The following is an 18,033-nucleotide window of genomic DNA, read 5'->3' on the forward strand; positions in this document are numbered from 1 at the left end:
CAGATAAAGTTTCGCAGCCTCGTCACAGCCAAACCCCAGCGCCCCCTTGCCACTCTGCTCCTGGATCTGCTTCTGCCTCTGTTTTACGGAAAGGGCCCTCGACCTGCCAACCCGCCCCAGGCAAAGGAAACCGTACATCTGAGTTGATCAGCTTGGGCGCTTCTGCTCTTCTGTGCTCTCCTTCTTCAGACCCAGTATCTTCATCTACAAGGGTAGACCTGGGAGTGAATGAAACGTAGAGAATCACTGCTGTGACAGTCATCACAACACGGTAACCCCGTCTTCCTCCCTCCACCACTGTGCCCCGAACAAGTGGGCTCTCACTCCAGGGCGCCTTTCTCAAAGAGCAGCACTCTGCCACTCCCTGCCCCAGGCAAGCAGGGCAGGGCACCAGACTGATCGACTTCCTGTAGGCCCAACCCCTCTTTCCCCAGCCTATCGAGTCTGTGTTCCACCTTATAAAAAGCTCTGGGAGGCCCTGGGGCTCTGGCCATCCTTCGGGTAATCTGGATGTGTCCCCCCGTGTTCAATGTTAAGCTGCATCATTTATTGGAGCATTTTATTGTGAGGATGTGAAGCTTGACCAGTTGTCACATCCCTTTCTGCTTGCTAACCTTGACCTGACCCTGGTGGTGGGCCTGGGGCAGATGGAGAAGGCACCACGGTAGGAAGGGCTCAGTCCCCCAGGACCCAGGAGGCGATGGGCGGCCTCCTGAGAGCAGAGATGACTTCTAGTCTAGGGCCTGACACATGGAAGGCACTCGTTAAACTGTGGGCTGGTGAGTGGTTGGCTGAGTACATGAGGGATGAGTTTGAGAATGTAAGTAAGTGCAGAGAGAAGAATGCTATTTTAAAAAATTCCATTCTGGCTTTGCACTTACTTAACAAAATCACTTAGGTCAATCTCAGGGGATTCTATCGCGGAGACTGCTGGCGAGCTGGTGGAGGCTGAGGCCCCGGATGGACTCCATCTGGGACAGGAGGGCACGGTCGGGCTTCCTCAGCCTCATCACAATCTACAAACTCACGGGGAAGTCACCGTCACACCTGCTGGCGCAAGTCAGCAGCTGGGTGGGCTCTTGATTCCAAATCCTAGACCAGCAGGCCTAGAAGGGACTTGCTCAAATCTTAACTGACTTTCACTTTCTCCTAAAAGGTTGCTGACCACCCTTCCCAGTCTGGAATCGAACTATGACCTCCTGGTTCACAGGTCGATGATCAACCACTGAGCCACACTGGCTGGGCAGAACACTGGGATGCTTTTAGATTCACAGATGTTGTTGCCAGAGCAGTAATCTGTTCTTTTAATCACCGATCAATAATAGCTGACTAGTGTGTTTATCCATTTTCTTAATGACAGACACCTCGGCTGTTTCCAGCTTTAAGTATCTATATATCTCTATATCTCTATCTCTATCTCTATCTCTATCTCTATCTCTATCTCTATCTCTATCTCTATCTCTATTGATTTCACAGAGGGAGAGGGAGAGAGATAGAAACATCAATGATGAGACTCATTGATGGGCTGCCTCCTGCATGCCCCCTACTGGGGATTGAGCCCGAAACCCGGGCATGTGCCCTGACCGGGAATTGAACCCTGACCTCCTGGTTCATAGGTTGACATTCAGCCACTGAGCCACAGCAGCTGGGCACCAGCTTTTAATACTATGAATAAAGTTGCTATAGGTCTTTGTGTGGACACATGTTTTTATTCCTCTTGGGTAAATTCCTAGGGGGGAAACAGCTGGCTTGTATGGTATATGTATGTTTAACAGGAAAGGAAACTGCTAAGGAGTGTTCCAAAGTGGATTTACACCATTTACACCACCACCCACAGGGCAGGGGGGCTCCTGTTGGTCCACATCCTCACCTACACTTGGTATTCAGTCCTTTGCTTTTTAACCATTCAAATGAGTATGCAGCGATAGCACACTGTGGTGTTCATTGATAGGTGTATTTTAAAGGGAAGTTTTTACATAATTACTACAAATTAAAAGCCAGTTTTATCTACCACATTTAGAAAAATAAATATGGTGGGCAAAAACAATGTTCTTATTTTCTTGCCTGCTGAAAATGAGGCTCTGAGCTGAGCCCTGCTTGTTCTTTTTAAGAAGAGAGAACAGTCCAGTTTCCCATTGGGAAAACCCTGGCTTAGCACCACCCTCAGAACTGTGAGCTGTTGCGGGGCAGGACCCAAGCCGTTCCCACGTTAGAGCCCCCATAACACAGGGTCCTTCACCTACAGCAGGAGCTTGCTAGGCGTCTGGTTGAACGGATACATGTCGGATGGATGGATGGATGGATGGATGGATGGATGGATGGATGGATGGGTGGATGGATGGATGGATGGGTGGATGGATGGGTGGATGGATGGATGGTTGAATGAGAAGCGGTAAGTGGCATGCAGGATAATGTGGCTGTTCTGCACCTCCCTTCCCCGTCCCTCTCCCCATCCGCCGCCCGTGGCCTTGGAGAAGAGTGGAAAAGCTCTTTTCACCTTCCACCGTGGCCTTCTGTTTGGCTTATTCCAGGCCAGATGTCTCTAGGCAGAAACCACACCATTCTGGGCAGAGGACCCGTGTTGGGATAGGTGCTGGGGAGCTCATTAAAATAAAAATTCCTGAACCTCATCCTTGGGTACATTCTGATTCGGCAGGTCTCAGAGAAGGCCCAGGAGTTAGATTTTTTGTTGTTGTTAATCTCATTTGAGGATATAGTTTTTCAATTGATTTTTTTATTTTTTTGAGAGAGAGTGGAAGGGAGGGGGAAGAGAGTGAGAGAGACAAAGAGAGAAACATCGATGTGAGACAGACTCATCGATTGGTTGCCTCCCACACGAGCCCCAACTGGGGGCTGCAGTTGAACCTACAACCCAGGTACGTGCCCTAGACTGAGAATCGAACCTCAGCCCCTTCAGAGCATGGGCTGGCTCTCCAACCACTAAGCAACACTGGCCAGGACAGGAGTTAGATGTTTTACAGTCTTCCCAGGTGATTCTAATGAATAGTCAGATTTAGAACCCACCATGGGTAGGCATGGCAACATGATGGGTAAGGACTGACGCTGACAATTAGTATGAGGCAGCACTCAGCACTCAGCCTGGGCAGCCAGGGACAGTGAAAACCAGCAGAGGACGGTCCAGACCACTTACTAGAATACATCAACCCGGGTCAGAGAGACGCTGGGGAGGTCTGCGGATCGCTGCCCCTCACAACAGCGCTCTCGCATCCAACATGTGCTCCCTCCCTGGGATGTTAAAAAAAAAAAAGCATATGGGCATATCTGTACAGGAAAAACACAAAGCGGTAGCAGATCCGCAGGCCTGAGGAGAAACAACACCTCAGGTGACAAGGATGCCTGGACAACTGGGAAGCGAGAGGTCTCTTTGGAAACAAGCAAAGGAGAGCAGGAAGGCCGCCCTGCTGCTGACAGTCGGAGCCACAGGAGACGGCAAGACCTTCATCACAACGGAGACTTCCACTTATCGTTAAAGCCGAAAACCTGCTCCGAAAAACTGAAATAGAACATTGGGAGAGTCTTTTTGGACCAGATTTCATTTTATCCCCAGGAACAGATGATTACATTCCTGTTATGCTGACCCCAACAGGATTAGATTCAGTTATTTTTAAAAGAGACTGCACAGCAAACAAGCAACAAAAAAAAATCAATATTGGTGCAATTCCAGAGCTACCCACTTCAGATGCATTGGCGGAGCCAGGGAAGAACCCACCCCCCCACCCCGAGCCCCTTTAGCTGTGACAGAACCATGTGACTGTCAGACACACTGTCAATCAGATACGCTGGTTTGGGCTCAGCGGTTGCCCTCTTCGTTTTTTATTTTCAATTTTTGGTAACCTTGGGCCAAAACGTTCTTTTGTGCTGAAAATTAAAAAATGTCCACCACTCTTATTGCCTGTTCTCACACCACTGGAAGCAGTGGCCCATCAAAACAAAACCCCAAAGGGCATGTTTGTGTTTCAGTTAATATTTTGTGCTGTCATTCAGACAATAGTTGGAGGTAGAATGGTGGATGTTGGCTATCCACTAAGTCTGTGCCGTGCAGACGAGGCCCCCCCTCCCAAAAAAAAGGCGGGGACAGTCTTGCAGGGGACACACTGACTTCTAATTCATTCATTCATTGGACCTGGATTCTGGGAGTGTCCAGAGGGTGAAGACAGCCGCGCTGGATGAAACGGTCCTGCAGGTGTGTTTTGTGTGGCTCATATGCCATTTATTTATTTATTTATTTCTGCAGTCACCACTGTAGCAGATGCTATGGGCACACTGTCTGCGACCCCTTTACCAGAACGGTGCACCATCCCCTGGGTGCTGTGGGTATTGGCTGCACCTTTCTCTGGAGCATTGCCCTGGCTCTGGGAAGCTGCCCGGGAGGTTATGTCCTCCCTCCCACCCATTCAGGTGTGAGCTGCAGGTGAGGATGTCTGATGAGGGTGAGGACCCAGCTTCCTTGTCTCTGAGTGGGATAAACTCTGATGCAATTCACACTCCAGAGCTCCCCTGGGTCAGACAGAGGCAAGACTTCTGAAATCACACCTCCCCATCCTGTTCCCCTCTACTCTATATTGTCTCTCTTATAATTCCTCCTGAGAGCGCTCCCTCAATACATCACCTGCCCCAAATCACCACTCCAGGCTCAGGCTCTGTTCCTAGGGAACCACTGTAGTATTGTATTGTATGACTCCAAAGGTGAGAAAGCCAAGGGGTCAGAGTCCGGGACATAGGAACGGGTGTAGCTCAGGGTACCAGGGCTCCAGCGGCAAGGTGTGCAGCGTGCACAGCGGTTCAGAGCGAGGCTGTGGGGACACAAGCCTCGGGTTTGAATCCTGGCCTCGGCATTTACACACCACGTGCCTGGGTACTGTGTTAGTGATGGGACCCTCCTCATCTGATTGTTGTGAGGATCAATTCATGTAACACACTCAGCAGGGTGCCGGGGTCACGGTAAATGTCCAAAGCACACGAGCTGTCCCTGTGCTGGGATGGGTGGGATTTACCGTCATTTTTGCAATTCAAACGAGAGGAGAGTCTGCTTGGCTTCCAATGAGGGCGAGACCCACCTTCCCTTGGCTGCGTGGGCAAGTCCTCACGAGGAGGAGATATCTCTCTGCATGGGAGGAAGCGTGGTGCCTCTTAGTGAGGAGTGGAAAGGAGGCGGGGTCTGAGGGAAAGCTCTCTGTAAAGGAAAAGGGGTTGAGAGAACCTGGTCCTCTAGGGACAAGTGAGAAGTTTGCTGTAGACGGAGGGTACGTGTCGGTGCCAAATGGAAGCGGATGGTGATGGGGAGGAGGATGGTGATGGTGACAATGGTAATGGTGATGACTAGCAATGAGTGGGAGTCAGTGAGGCCAGCCGTGGAGGCAACCCTGGGGGGACGGGGGACAGAAGCACGGGGACAGGAGAGGTGCGGATCCTCCTCCGCCACTTCACTGCCCTGTCCTCACACCTCTTCCTCCTGGCACTGGGTGGAGGGGTTGCAAAGCACAAGCAGCAAATGGAGGGGGAACACAGGTGATCGACGGTTCTGACGGTGGTGGCCCTCGCTGTCTCCCCCGCTGCTCTCTTATTTCCACCCCTCTGCCCGCTCACGGGCAGGCCAGGAGGCAGCAGTGCGAAGAGAGTCTTGGGCTGTGGCCTGTCAGGATGAGATTCTGAGCCCAGGATCATGGATCTGCTATTCCACCTCCTAATGCGCACGGGGCCTTCCCACTGCCTCACCATCAGCATCTTCACCTTCTTCTTTAAAAAAAAAAAAAATTTTTTTTAAAATATTGATTTCAGAGAGGAAGGGAGAGGGAGAGAGGGATAGAAACATCAATGATGAGACAGAATCACTGGTCGCTGCCTCCTGCATGCCCCCTACTGGGGATCGAGCCCGTAACCCAGGCATGTGCCCTGACCAGGAATCGAACCGTGACCTCCTGGTTCATAGGTCGATGCTCAACCACTGAGCCACGCCAGCTGGGCTGAACAAGGAGGCTCTTAATATCAACATGGACAGACTCCCAGACCCTTTTGTACTGGGCTTTAGTGTCCTGGACACGGACTAAGCCACAGGAGTGACGTGATGCCATGAGACTGAGATGAAGCTAATATTTGGCCAGTTAGCAACCCGGCATGTGTCCTGACTGGGAATCAAACTGTGACCTCCTAGTTCATAGGTTAATGCCCAACCACTGAGCCACACTGGCCGGGCCATTTTCACCTTCTTGACAAAGGCTGCCATTCTCTGCCTGGATTTCTAACGCTGTTTCCTCTGCAGGCTCCCGGATGTTCATTCTTGCATAATAAAAAAAAACACAGGAAGAAATCCTATTGGGTTATGTCTTCCCTCGCTGTTTATAACATGGTTCAGAGTTTGGGGCATTTTGGGTTGTCCCAGTCTAACCCATGCTCCCTTTGCAGCCCAAGCGAATGTTCTGATTCTTCACTTCCTCGTTTTAAACCTCTCAGAAGACCCTCCATGGTCCTGAGGATCAAGCAGACGCCCGAGAGAGGCTGAGAAGGCCCTTCCTGGTCAAGGCCCCCTTTTTGACAGCAGCAGGGGAAAATGACCCGCCGCTGCCACTGGAGCCCCATCTGTCCTCCCAGCATGGTCCGGAGGTCGCGTTGAGTTCTCAACCATCGAGAATATGAAGGTGTGCTACTCGGCGTAACTGATTTCATTGTGGAGGTATTTTCCCCCTACTGCTTTCAATTTCTACTCAGTGGGCCGAGTTAAGCAAACCCATCATCTTTACTTGTTAGATCTTATCAGGTGGTCTTTTACATTCCCGTTCTCCTCTCAGCTATCTAACTTCTGCTCCTCCCATTTCTGAAGCCCCTCTCTTTCTCCCTCTTCCCTCTCCCTCTCCCTCTCCCTCTCCCTCTCCCTCTCCCTCTCCCTCTCCCTCTCCCTCTCCCTCTCCCTCTCTTGCTTCCTCTCAGGGTCACATCACAAACCTGCTCCAGATTAGAGAGTCCCTTGATTCCTGCTTTTAAAGGGAGCAGATTGTCATCATGGCTTGAAATCATGTTAAAAGTGGGCAAATTCCTGGGCCTCTCTGGGCACAAACACAAAGTCCCAGCCCACATTTCCATATTTATTGCCTGGCTTTGTGGTCTTACACTTGCTGCACCTCCCACCATGGGAAGCAAACGACAGATGGAAACAGATGGGGCTGGCTCAGGGCCTTCCCTGCCAGCGCGGTCGGTCGAGCTTGGCCACGCAAGAAGGGGACGCGATCTGCAGATACACGCCCATCGCGGAAAGCAGTCTGCCTGAGCCTCTGACTTCTTTCTTTCTTTTTAAAAAAATATATTTTATTGATTTTTCACAGAGAGGAAGGGAGAGGGATAGAGAGTTAGAAACATCGATCAGCTGCCTCCTGCACACTCCCCACTGGATATGTGCCTGCAACCAAGGTACATGCCCTTGACCGGAATCGAACCTGGGACCCTTGAGTCCACAGGCTGATGCTCTATCCACTGAGCCAAACTGGTCAGGGCGCCTCTGACTTTCTTACATCCCCAAATGCTTCCGACCGGCCACCTGTGCTCGGGTGGAAGTTGGTGGGACACCACTGAGTTGCTGAGACTCAAGTTACTCAGACCTAGGGAGGTAAAAACTGGATTTTTAAAGATTCTCAAAAGGAGCTGGAATTGGAGCTTCTAGAACAGTGATCCTCACTACAGCCACCCATGGCATCACCTGCAGAACTTTAATAACATCCCATACCTGACCCCCCACTGAGCAGTTCTGAGTTACTTTGGAGTCAGGAAACGTTCCCAGCATGATTCTAATGCGCCTCCAAGGCTGCGAGTCACTGACTTATAAGACGGAGGTCACAGGAATGGTGATACAGTGAGAGCTCTGCTAGGGTCTGCATGTTTGTGTCCCCCCAGATCTCAGATGTTGAGATCCTACCCTGAAGGTGATGGTATTTGGAGGTGGGCCCTTTGGGAGGTGATTAGGTCCTGAGGGCAGAGCCCCCCTGATGGGGGTCAGTGCCCTTATAAAGGAGACCACAGGAAGCTAGCTTGTCCCTCTGCCATGTAATCCACAGGAAAAAGATGCCGTCTATGAACCAGGAAGTGTGGGCCCTCACCAGATGCCGGATCTGTCTGCGCCATAACCCTGGACTTCCCAGCCTTCAGAATTGTAAGAAATAAACGTTTGCTGTTTATAAGCCCCCCGGTAGCTGAACTCTTGTGATAGCAGCCTGCACGGACTAAGACAGGCCCTAATTAAGTAACTGCAGCCCACAGTTACCATCACTTACTCTCTGCCAGGCATTATATGAAACACGTAGTAAGGACTGCCTAATCAAATCTTCACAATGGCTCGATGAAGCAGGTGCTAGGATGGTCCTCAGGCTTCAGATGACAGAACGGAGGCTCACAGAGCAGGTGGCTGAGCTAAGTTAGCCTCCCTCCAAAGCTCATACTCTTAACACCTTTACTCCGTCTACCTGACCAGCAGGTGAGGGCTTCTCCTTCATGCCAGGCCCATGGCAGCGACTCACAAAGCAGGACTTTCATTTTAAAAGCAATTGAAATCCACGACCTGAAGAAGACAGAACGTATTTCCTAGGACTTATTTTGGAATCTAGATAAGGAGAAGGGTGGAGGAATGCGCCCAGAATCTGCCACGGAGCTCTCACGCGGGATTTCTGTGAGGAACGGCCATTTCCCTAAAAGCTCCAGAAGGTGTCCCCACTGCTGCATGCTGTCGGAGGCGCAGCTGTGAGATCACCCTCATAATCAGCTTCAAAGCTCCTTGGGAATGTTTTCAAAACAGGACGGTTCTGAAAATCAACTTCCTCTAAGGTCTGGTCTCAGTAGATGGAGCTGCTTTGGGGGATTTTAATTAATATGAGCCCACAGATAAATCAGCTGCGCTCCTTTTAAGAATCAGGCCACAAAGTGAACCAAGCGGACATCACTTCAACTCAGGTTCAGATACAGGCTGATACTTCCCACTGACTGCTGCAGAGGCCAGCTTGGCTCACTAAATAGCTAAAAGGCTGATGCCCTCTGCCAATAGAGGAGACATTGGGAAGATGCCTTAAAAAGAAGGAATTTATAATAAGGGAGCTAGAGTTTAATCTATAACAACACAAAAGTTGTACGAAAAGTTCTAACACTCAAAATTGAAACGAAAAATAGCCCAATTCATTTCTCCTTGGGGTAACAAATACGGTATCTCAGGAGACCTGACTACACTGAACTGCAAATAGAGGCAGACTATATGGTCCCCAACACGGCGGTCACTTCTAAGTTCAATAGGAAGCGCGTGAAAGGGCTCCCTCTGCTTGGCCTTGAGTCACTTGCAGGCCAACCACAAAGGCAGGAACTTGTTTCTGGAAGCTCAGAGTTGAGAGATGTCTTACAGCCCTTCAGGCTCATGTGATCCCTCGAGCAGATAACTCAGCTGGCCCCACCCAGCAGGAGAGGAGAATCTAGATGGAGGAGCCCCATGTAGGGGAGGCCTGGGAGGGTCCCAGCAGGGCTGCTGGAGGTCGACCTCACATTGGTCTCCTTCACAAGGGGCTTCAAATGTACTAGTGATGTCACATTGACAATGGGGGCGACACAACATGGATGTCCGTGTCGTTTTTATTCTTAAACTATGCATACATGTGACATACACTTTTTCACCTGTGAAGCACTAAAAACAGAGTGGATGTCAAGGGGTATGTGGAGTCATGAAATCATTTCTGATCGTCCAGCGACGCAGTCTCGGCTCAGTGAGGGGCCAAAAGCCAGCTTTAACTGGGCTGGGGAGTGAATGGGGGAGAGGAGTATTTTGTTTTCTTAGATACGGAAGAAACGAGAGGATGTGGGGTGCAGGCACCGAGGGCAAAGACACAGAGAGCTTGAGAAAAAGCCAGAGGCAACGGCCGAGAGGGAGGAACAGAGACAGAAAGCCTGGCCTTGCAAAGCAACAGACGTCAGAAGGTCAGAAGGAATGAATGAGATGATGTATGTGTAGCCTGTAGACGAGGAATCCGGGGTGCGGGCTGGGGAGACCAGGCGGAAGCAGCCAGTCAGGAGAGTGTGCAGGAATCAGAGGGAGCATGCTGAGTAAGGAGGCGGCCAGGAGAGCCGAGAGGAAGGACAGGGTCCAGAAAACATCTGAGGAAAAGCTGGTGGAATGTGCTGACCTGGTGGGTACCGAGGAGAGAAGCTGGACTGAGGAAAGATGACACAAGTCATACAGGCTAGGAGGTTGGGCGGAGCCTTGGGAATGTTCGTGATCAACTTCACCAGTGGATGGCAAATTGCTTTCTAGAGGGATTGTTATCAGCTGACACGCCCCCTGGCAATGCCTGAGCTGCTGTCCCTCCATCGCCACCACCATATCTGGTGTGGTCATGTGTAATCTTACCCAGGCTTGTGGGTGTGCAGTGGTGGCTAGCTATTGTTTTAATCTCCTTTTTCAATATTACTAATGAGGCAGAATCTCTCTCTATATCGGCCATTCATAGTCCCTCTTCTGTGAAGTAACTGCCCACTACCTCCCATTTTTAAATGGAATTATTTGTTTTTTTCTTCCAAGGCCTACTTTATAGATTATGTACACTTGTAATTTGAGGATAACAAGTATGCTAGAACCTTCTTTCAGTTCGCGACTTCTCCTTTAATTATTTTATGGTGTCACTTGGTGACTCAAAGATCTCAAATTTAAGGCAGAAATTATGAATAGTTTCGTAAGGTTTGTGCTTTTTGTATCTTGGTCAGAGACCATCAGGGCTTTGTCCTACATGTTCTGCAAGTGTAAAAAATCGCCTTTCACATTTTTATCTATCCACCATCCTCACTAAATTCGCTGGCTAGTTCTAAGAATTTACCTGTAGATTATTTTGAGTTTCTATGTAAATAATTATGCCACTTTTCTTTCTTTCTTTCCGAATCTAGTCCCCTTTATTTATTTTCGTATCTTCCTGAAACGATTTTTAACATTTCATTATTTTCTCAAGTTATCCTTGATCAGGTTAAGGAGTGTTCCCATGAATGATTGTTTAGTTTTAGTTTTTTTCCCTAATCTGTTGAGGGCACCATTTGTTTTTCTTCTTTACTGTGGTAATGTGAGAAATTAAATCATTAGGCTTTCTAATGTGGAACCAACTTTGCAATTCCTGGAATAAACCTAACTTGATCATGCTATCCCGACTTTTTATTCTTTCCTAAACTCAATTTGTTAATATTTGATGAATATTTTGCATTTATATTTTGAATTAATGAGAATGACCTGGTCTCTGACCTGGTTTAATGAGTGGGTTTTGGTATGGAGATTAGTTTCCTCCCTCTGATTCCATAAAATGAGTTGGGTAATATTGTCTTTTATTATTTTTATTTCCTGAAAAGAACTTGTGTAAGTTTGGAATTATTTGTTCTTTGGAAGAACCTGTCTGTAACTATCAGGACTTAGTGTTTTATTATAGCAAGATGTGAAACTACTTAATTTCTTCAATGGTTATAAAACCATTGGGATCATATATATATTTGAGTCAGTTTTGGTAAGTTGTCCCTGACTTATGGGCTTCTGTTACTGGGGTTTTTCTACTTTTCTAAAATGTCCTCCTGTATTCACTGATTTGATTTTTTAAAATATTTTATTGATTTTTTATAGAGAAGAAGGGAGAGGGATAGAGAGAGAAACACCGATCAGCTGCTTCCTGCACACTCCCCACTGGGGGTGTGCCTGCAACCAAGGTACATGCCCTTGACCGGAATCGAACCTGGGACCCTTGAGTCCACAGGCTGACGCTCTATCCATGGAGCCAAACTAGTTAGGGCTGATATGATTTTTTAAATAAATACTGTAATGGATCGAACTGGTCCCCCTCAAAATATATGTGCTGAAGTCCTGAACCCCAACACTACAGAAAATGACCATATTTGGAGATTGGGCCTCAGAAGTAATGAAGTTAAAATGAGGTCATTAGGAGGGGCCCTAACCCAAAATGATGGTGCCCTCATAAGAAGAGGTCATTTGACCCCAGACCATGGATAGAGGGAAGACACAGGGAGAAGAGGGTCATCCATAAGCCAGGAAGGAAGCTAGGAAGCCGTTCTTCCCTCATGGCCCTCAGCAGAAACCCACCTTGCCCACATCTTGATCTCGGTTTCTAGCTTCCAGACTGAGAAAATAAACCCTGTTGTTAAGCCTCGCAGTCTGTGGTTCTGTGCTATGGCAGCCCTGGCAGACAACACAAGCACTCATGTTCCCTCGGACCTGACCTGTGGGGCTCCTCTGTGACCCCTTTGCTCCCTCATCAGAGCTGCCTTCCCTCTAACTCCAGGGCTCCGTGCTTGCTTTTGTCTCTGATCCAAACTTCTCTGGGAGGTGGAAGAGATAGAGGTACAGAAACTTAAAGGGCTCTGGGAGGGGTGGGCCTATAGGGAAGAGAGAGGGATATTTATGGAGGGGACCAAAGCTTAGGCCTCCCCGGGGCCTGAACTGGCTTCAGACTGATCACAGGAGACAGCGTCTCCAAGCCGCCTCTGGGACGCTGCTTCTCAGAACGTGGCCTGGTATTTACATCACAGGCGCCAATCCACTCCATTTCCTCAATAAAGGAATGGCCATACGAGCTGGCCTTTGCTGAGCATGTGTTATGTGACTGGCATGGCTCCCCACCACATCTGTATGTGGGAGGCGCCCTTATCACCCCCCTCATTTCAGATGAGAAAGCTGAAGCTTGGGGACACTTAGCCACCTGCCAAGGTCACATGGGGCAGGCGCTGACCATGATCCTGCCTCAGAGGCCAAGCTCTCAACCTGCACTCATTTTTTTGGGTTGATTTTTCTTTGTTAAATGGCATTTAAATATATAAAACAAATATCAAAAATATAAGTCTTTGTTTTACTATGGTTGCAAATATCAAGAAATTTCTATATGTGACATGGCACCAGAGTTAAGTTAGGGTTTTTCAAAATGCTGACACGCCGAGCTCAAAAGGTTCGCCATCACTGGTTTAGATAATAGTAGTCATTTAATTCAAAATGCAATGCTTCTAGTATATAATTCTCGTGGGGAATTCTGTACCCATGAGAATTATATTAACGAATCTCTATTTAAATAATACGACTGTAAAGTTATAATTCTGTGTACTACGAAGGGTCATTGTGGCATCAATTTAGTAAGAGTAGCTAAGCTAAAGAGAGAGCAAACAGAATTACTGGAACAGAAACAGGCAGATGTTGACCCTGGTGTGAGTGTTCAGGACCCAGCTGCTGTGGGAGCTGAGTCACACCAGCAGGTGACCCTGGATTCTCGAGCTCTCACCAGAGGACCCTCCTCCTTCCTGGGGCCCGATGGCCCAGGGGATGGCCGGGCACTGCAGGGGCTCTATGGGCTGCGGGGGGAGCGAAGGAGCAAAAGGGTGACCTGGGAAAGGCCGGAACTTGGACCTGACCTTGGCCAGCATTTGCCTGTTGTGATCATTTTCCCTCCTCAGGTCCTGGAACTTTCTCTCAGTGACCTCGGCTGCCTTCTCTGCTGGCATCGGATCTCATCTTCATAGTAGCAAGTGCTTCTTCGTAGTTCCTGGTTCAGGTCTCGGGCCATCTTCTTATATGTGTTCAGGACTGGTAGGTGGAGTGCATGCTTCCCCAGACAGTGGGAAATTTCTTCTCCATTTCTAAGTAGCGTGTTTCCGCCTCAATCGGTTGTTTCTGTAGCTGTGTTGCATCGTCACGTATATTGGGCAGAATTCAAAGCTTCAGCTTTAGCTTCAGCTTCAGCTTCAGCTTCAGCTGTTGAATCTCATCTTTTAGGTTTGAATTTTCATGCTGCAAAGATGCGTTCTCGGTTTGCAGGCTCGTTATTTCTGCTGCAAGCGCCTCATTCATTTGCTTTTGCTTCCACAATTGTCTGGCAAATTCCTGATTTTCCTGGGACACATGGATGCCAGCATCCCCATTTTCTGCTTCCCTCTTTTGTGGGGATTCCACGTTTCTGTCATCCACCTGACCTTCAAGGCAGGCAGGCAGGCTGGGGATCGGTTTTCCAGCCACTGACAGTGATCAGGGAACTCGATCTAGCAGAGCCTGCTCCATTCCTGCACCCGACTGCTCAGCCTTTGTTTCTCCCTCCTCCTTTACCTGGATTTTCTGCTTCCATCCCATAATTCCTTCTCAGAGTAGTTCTGGACTTTCTGGATAATGTATTTTTGTTCAAATCATCCATTATGCTCTTCTGAAGTTGTCCTCCATCAATCCCTGATGCTTTTGAGATGGGCTTTTCATTAGTCACTTGGGAAAGTTTAGGAGGTTGGTTCTTGCGTACTGTTTTCAGCAAGTCAACCATATCCTGAAGTGACAACCTGCCCAGGTGTTGATTCCGTGCCCTCAAACACGAGGTCTCTAACGAGAGAGGACTGGCCTCCACCCCAGGTGGCTTGAAGGCATCGTCAGCTTCTGTCATTGGCCCAGTATTCTCACTATATCGTCCACAGACTTCTTGGTGGGCAGAACACCTTTTACCTGGCGCCTCCACACTTCTTAAAGTGTGTTGTCTCTTTAACTATCACAGCCACCACCACCAGAGCGCCCACCAGGATCCCCCAGAGGAATGCAGACCTGGGCCATGTCTCAAGCTCTCGGAAATCACCAGCAGCAGGTGCTCCAGAATCAGCTGGGAGGCGGATGCGGTGGCAGGCAGCAGGCCCTCCATGGCAGGTTGGGCTCACAGCTCTGCCGCCGACTGCTAGTGTCCCATGGGCACAAATCACCACTCAGAACCCTTTGGAGTGTTCTGTCGCTAAGGTAACAGTTACCTAGCAACCAGGGCTGATCAGTTGGGCTGGGGGGTGGGGTGGGAGGTAGAGGGGGACCCAGTAGGTCTAGAAAACAGTCCTGAACTTGGCTTTGAAATAGCACGTTATCACATTTCTACAGGCCCTGGGGCAGGAGGAGATCGCTGGTGTCGGCCTGGAGATCAGTCACTCTAGGCCTGCCTGGCTCCACAGCACAGCCAGGGGGTCAAAGCAGGGCCCGGCCATGTTCTTCTCTGTTCACAAGAGCCAGTCAGGGCAGAGGTGGGCTCAACCCTGAGTGAGGCCCATCCTCCTGATGGAAAGTTTCCTTCTGCTGCAGGGATGCCCACTGCTGCCCACAAAGATCCCAGGGCTGTCCCTCCTCCAAGGCCCCCGCTCTCCTGTGTGTGGTCACTGTGGGCAGGCGGGGGCCCAGGACTCAAGGGGGTATTCACTAAGGGACCTGGATCCCAACCCTAACATTCCAGGAGAAGCCAATTAGAACTGGGAGAGTCTTGCAATCATGGAGTCTATGGAGCCAGCACGTCCTGTTCATGTTTCCTTGAAGGGGGCGACTCTGCTCCCAGGTGACCCCGTGACCTGGGCCCCATTCCTAACACGCCCCTGCTGTCACCAGCCCACACCTCCCAAGGCTGCCCCGGGAAGGGTCTCTAGTCGATCCCCTACATATTTACTATTTTTTATTGGACCCTTGGGCAAAGCAAGGATCTCTGCTCATCATGGGTCTGGGCTTGTGGCTGCAGGGAGGGGTGGGGAAGTGAGGGAGGCTGCCCTCCTGAGCCACACAGGGCTGTCACCTGCTAGGCCTGGCTCCAGCCCTGATGAACGCAGCCTGGATTTTCTGCCTTTGGTCAGGAAAAAAGGGGGTCTGGGTCTCTCATCTAGGTGTCAGAGGACCCTACTGCTCTAACCCTTTAGAATGGGGGTGGGGGGACCTTCTTTCTGCCAAGGGCCACTTGTATATTTATAACATCATTTGTGGGTCATACAAAATTATCAACTTAAAAATTAGCCTGCTGTCCTAGCCAGTTTGGCTCAGTGGATAGGGTGTTGGCCTGGGGACTGAAGGGTCCTGGGCTCGATTCCGGTCAAAGGCACATGCACGGGTTGTGGGCTCAATCCCCAGGGGCGTGCAGGAGGCAGTCAATCAATGATTCTCTCTCATCACTGATGTTTCTATCTCTCTCCCTCTCCCTTCCTCTCTGAAATCAATTCATATATATATATATATTATATATATATATATATAATATATATATATAATATATATATATAAAATATATATATATAAAATATATATATATATATATATATATATATATATATATATATAAATTAGCCTGCTATATTTGGTCAAACATTTAATTAACGTACCCCTAATGCCTTGGCAGGGCCAGACCGGACGATTTTGATTTTGTGGGCCTTATATGGCCAGGTGCCAGATGTTCCCCACCCCTGCGTTAGGATCTTGGAGAGCACTTCACTTAGCAGCACTTGGTATGAAGGAGAGGAAGGCACCCTCAGGGAATAAATTCCTGATTTTCTTTCCTATCTCAGAGACATATGCACGTTACAGGCATCTCTCATTTAATCCTCACAGCAACTCTTTTAGGTTCTACGTTATCTCCATTTTACAGTTGAGTAGACCCAGGCTCAGGGATGGTCCAGAAAGACATGGCCAGAAGGACAGAACCCAGATTTTAACCAGCCGTGTCCAACCACAGCCCAAGATCTCAACCACCATTGATATATCACGCCTTAGAAGAGGCTCACTTTCCAGAAACTGAGGGATGGTGAAGAGACAGATGGAAGCATCCAGAAAATGAGGCCTCCTCCACCCCCTTCCAGGCCCTCCCCCCTCCTCTTCTAATCACAATATTGGACAACTTATGCTCATCACGGGAAAATCAATGTGCGAGCAACACATGCTCCTTTGCTCCAGGGCTGGGCTCCCTTAGGCCCTCTTTTCGATTTATTTATAATCTGACTTGGAAGTAAAAAGGCAAAGCTGTCCTTGGAGACCGCTTGGCTCATGCGCTCCACGTTCTAGCATCGCCTCAGCTGTGCAGCGCGGGGCCGGGGCAGAGATACCAGCCAAGCCGCGTCTGCTTGGCTCTCCCTGGCCCCTCGGAAGTAAAGGCTGGTTCCGGTGTGGGCTTCCTCGGGGCTCCTCTTTCACACAGATGCCGTGAAACATCACCTTCCCAGCCAGCTGCCCAGCCAGCCAATAAAGGGCACAGCCCCATGTGCTGGCGGGCCGGTGCGCGCTCTGCTCTGTGCTGCATCCCAGCTTCCTCACACATGTTGTGTGTGTGAGCGGCACAGACTGTCACCCACCAAAGTCATCCAGAGCCCGGTCATACACATGGACTCACGTGGAGGAGCGTGTTTCAAAGCCAGTTACTGCCTTTCCCTCTTACAGAGTCTTAGTGAGCGTGCTTGTCCTTTTTACTTCTATTTTTGTTCCCATATGTGATGGAGGGCCAACTTGAAAAAAAATGCTCAAAACAACAGGGATTCTTTAAATATATGAGTCAAAATTGCCTACAGAATCACGCACACGTGTGCATGTACACACACACACACACACACACACATATACACACAGGGCAGAGGTATGGGTGCTGCAACAGGAATGTTGAGAGTCTAGGCATCCTCACACCCCGCCTAATAAAAGAAGAAGAAAAGCCTCTTTTATCCTTTTGTTTCTTTTACGAACTGCCGTGCTGAGGAGAATTATAATTGGGGAAAAAGGTTGGTGTTGGCCTAGCTGATAAAAGTGACCTTTCGCCAGCCAGTTCTTGATGTTTTTCTGACGCCGGCACCGAGGGAGCCTATCTGGAAGGCAAGCGGCATTTTTTTATTTTATTTTTTGCTATTCAAGGTGACATTATGCCTTGAACCTTTTCCATTTGGCAGGTGCCAGGAAGCTGACAGAAAAGAATCTTCAACCAGTTATGCAACCATTCTCCGCTCAGTACATGAGCGCAGGGAGCGGCTGATTAAAAACCAGCCTGTGAGGACCCACTCTGAGCCAGCGGCCGTGCTGGGCCCTGGGACCCACGGGCAGCAGGACAGACGTGCTCTCTGGCCTCCTGTGAAGTTGGACAGTGAGCCGTCATTACAGATGGGGCCAGGCCCCACGGAGCTGGCTCCCAGCGCCTATGGCAGGGGCTGTCATCTAAGGGAGCATCTGAGGTCAGCTGAGACATGATGGGGGGAGGGGCTCCCTAGGAAGAGGGGGAGAGC

General features: G+C 49.4%; 1 protein-coding gene across 1 annotated transcript in view; it reads right to left on the minus strand.

The window, feature by feature from the left end:
- HYDIN (HYDIN axonemal central pair apparatus protein) overlaps positions 1-18,033 on the minus strand; it is a 343,591-nt gene that overhangs the window by 116,638 nt on the left and 208,920 nt on the right. The window contains exon 26 of the mRNA XM_036346816.1: positions 137-218. Coding sequence (XP_036202709.1) covers positions 137-218 — 82 coding nt within the window. The remainder of the gene's footprint in view (positions 1-136; positions 219-18,033) is intronic.

Source organism: Myotis myotis, unplaced genomic scaffold (assembly GCF_014108235.1).
Source record: "Myotis myotis isolate mMyoMyo1 unplaced genomic scaffold, mMyoMyo1.p scaffold_m19_p_19, whole genome shotgun sequence".
Classification (NCBI taxonomy): domain Eukaryota; kingdom Metazoa; phylum Chordata; class Mammalia; order Chiroptera; family Vespertilionidae; genus Myotis; species Myotis myotis.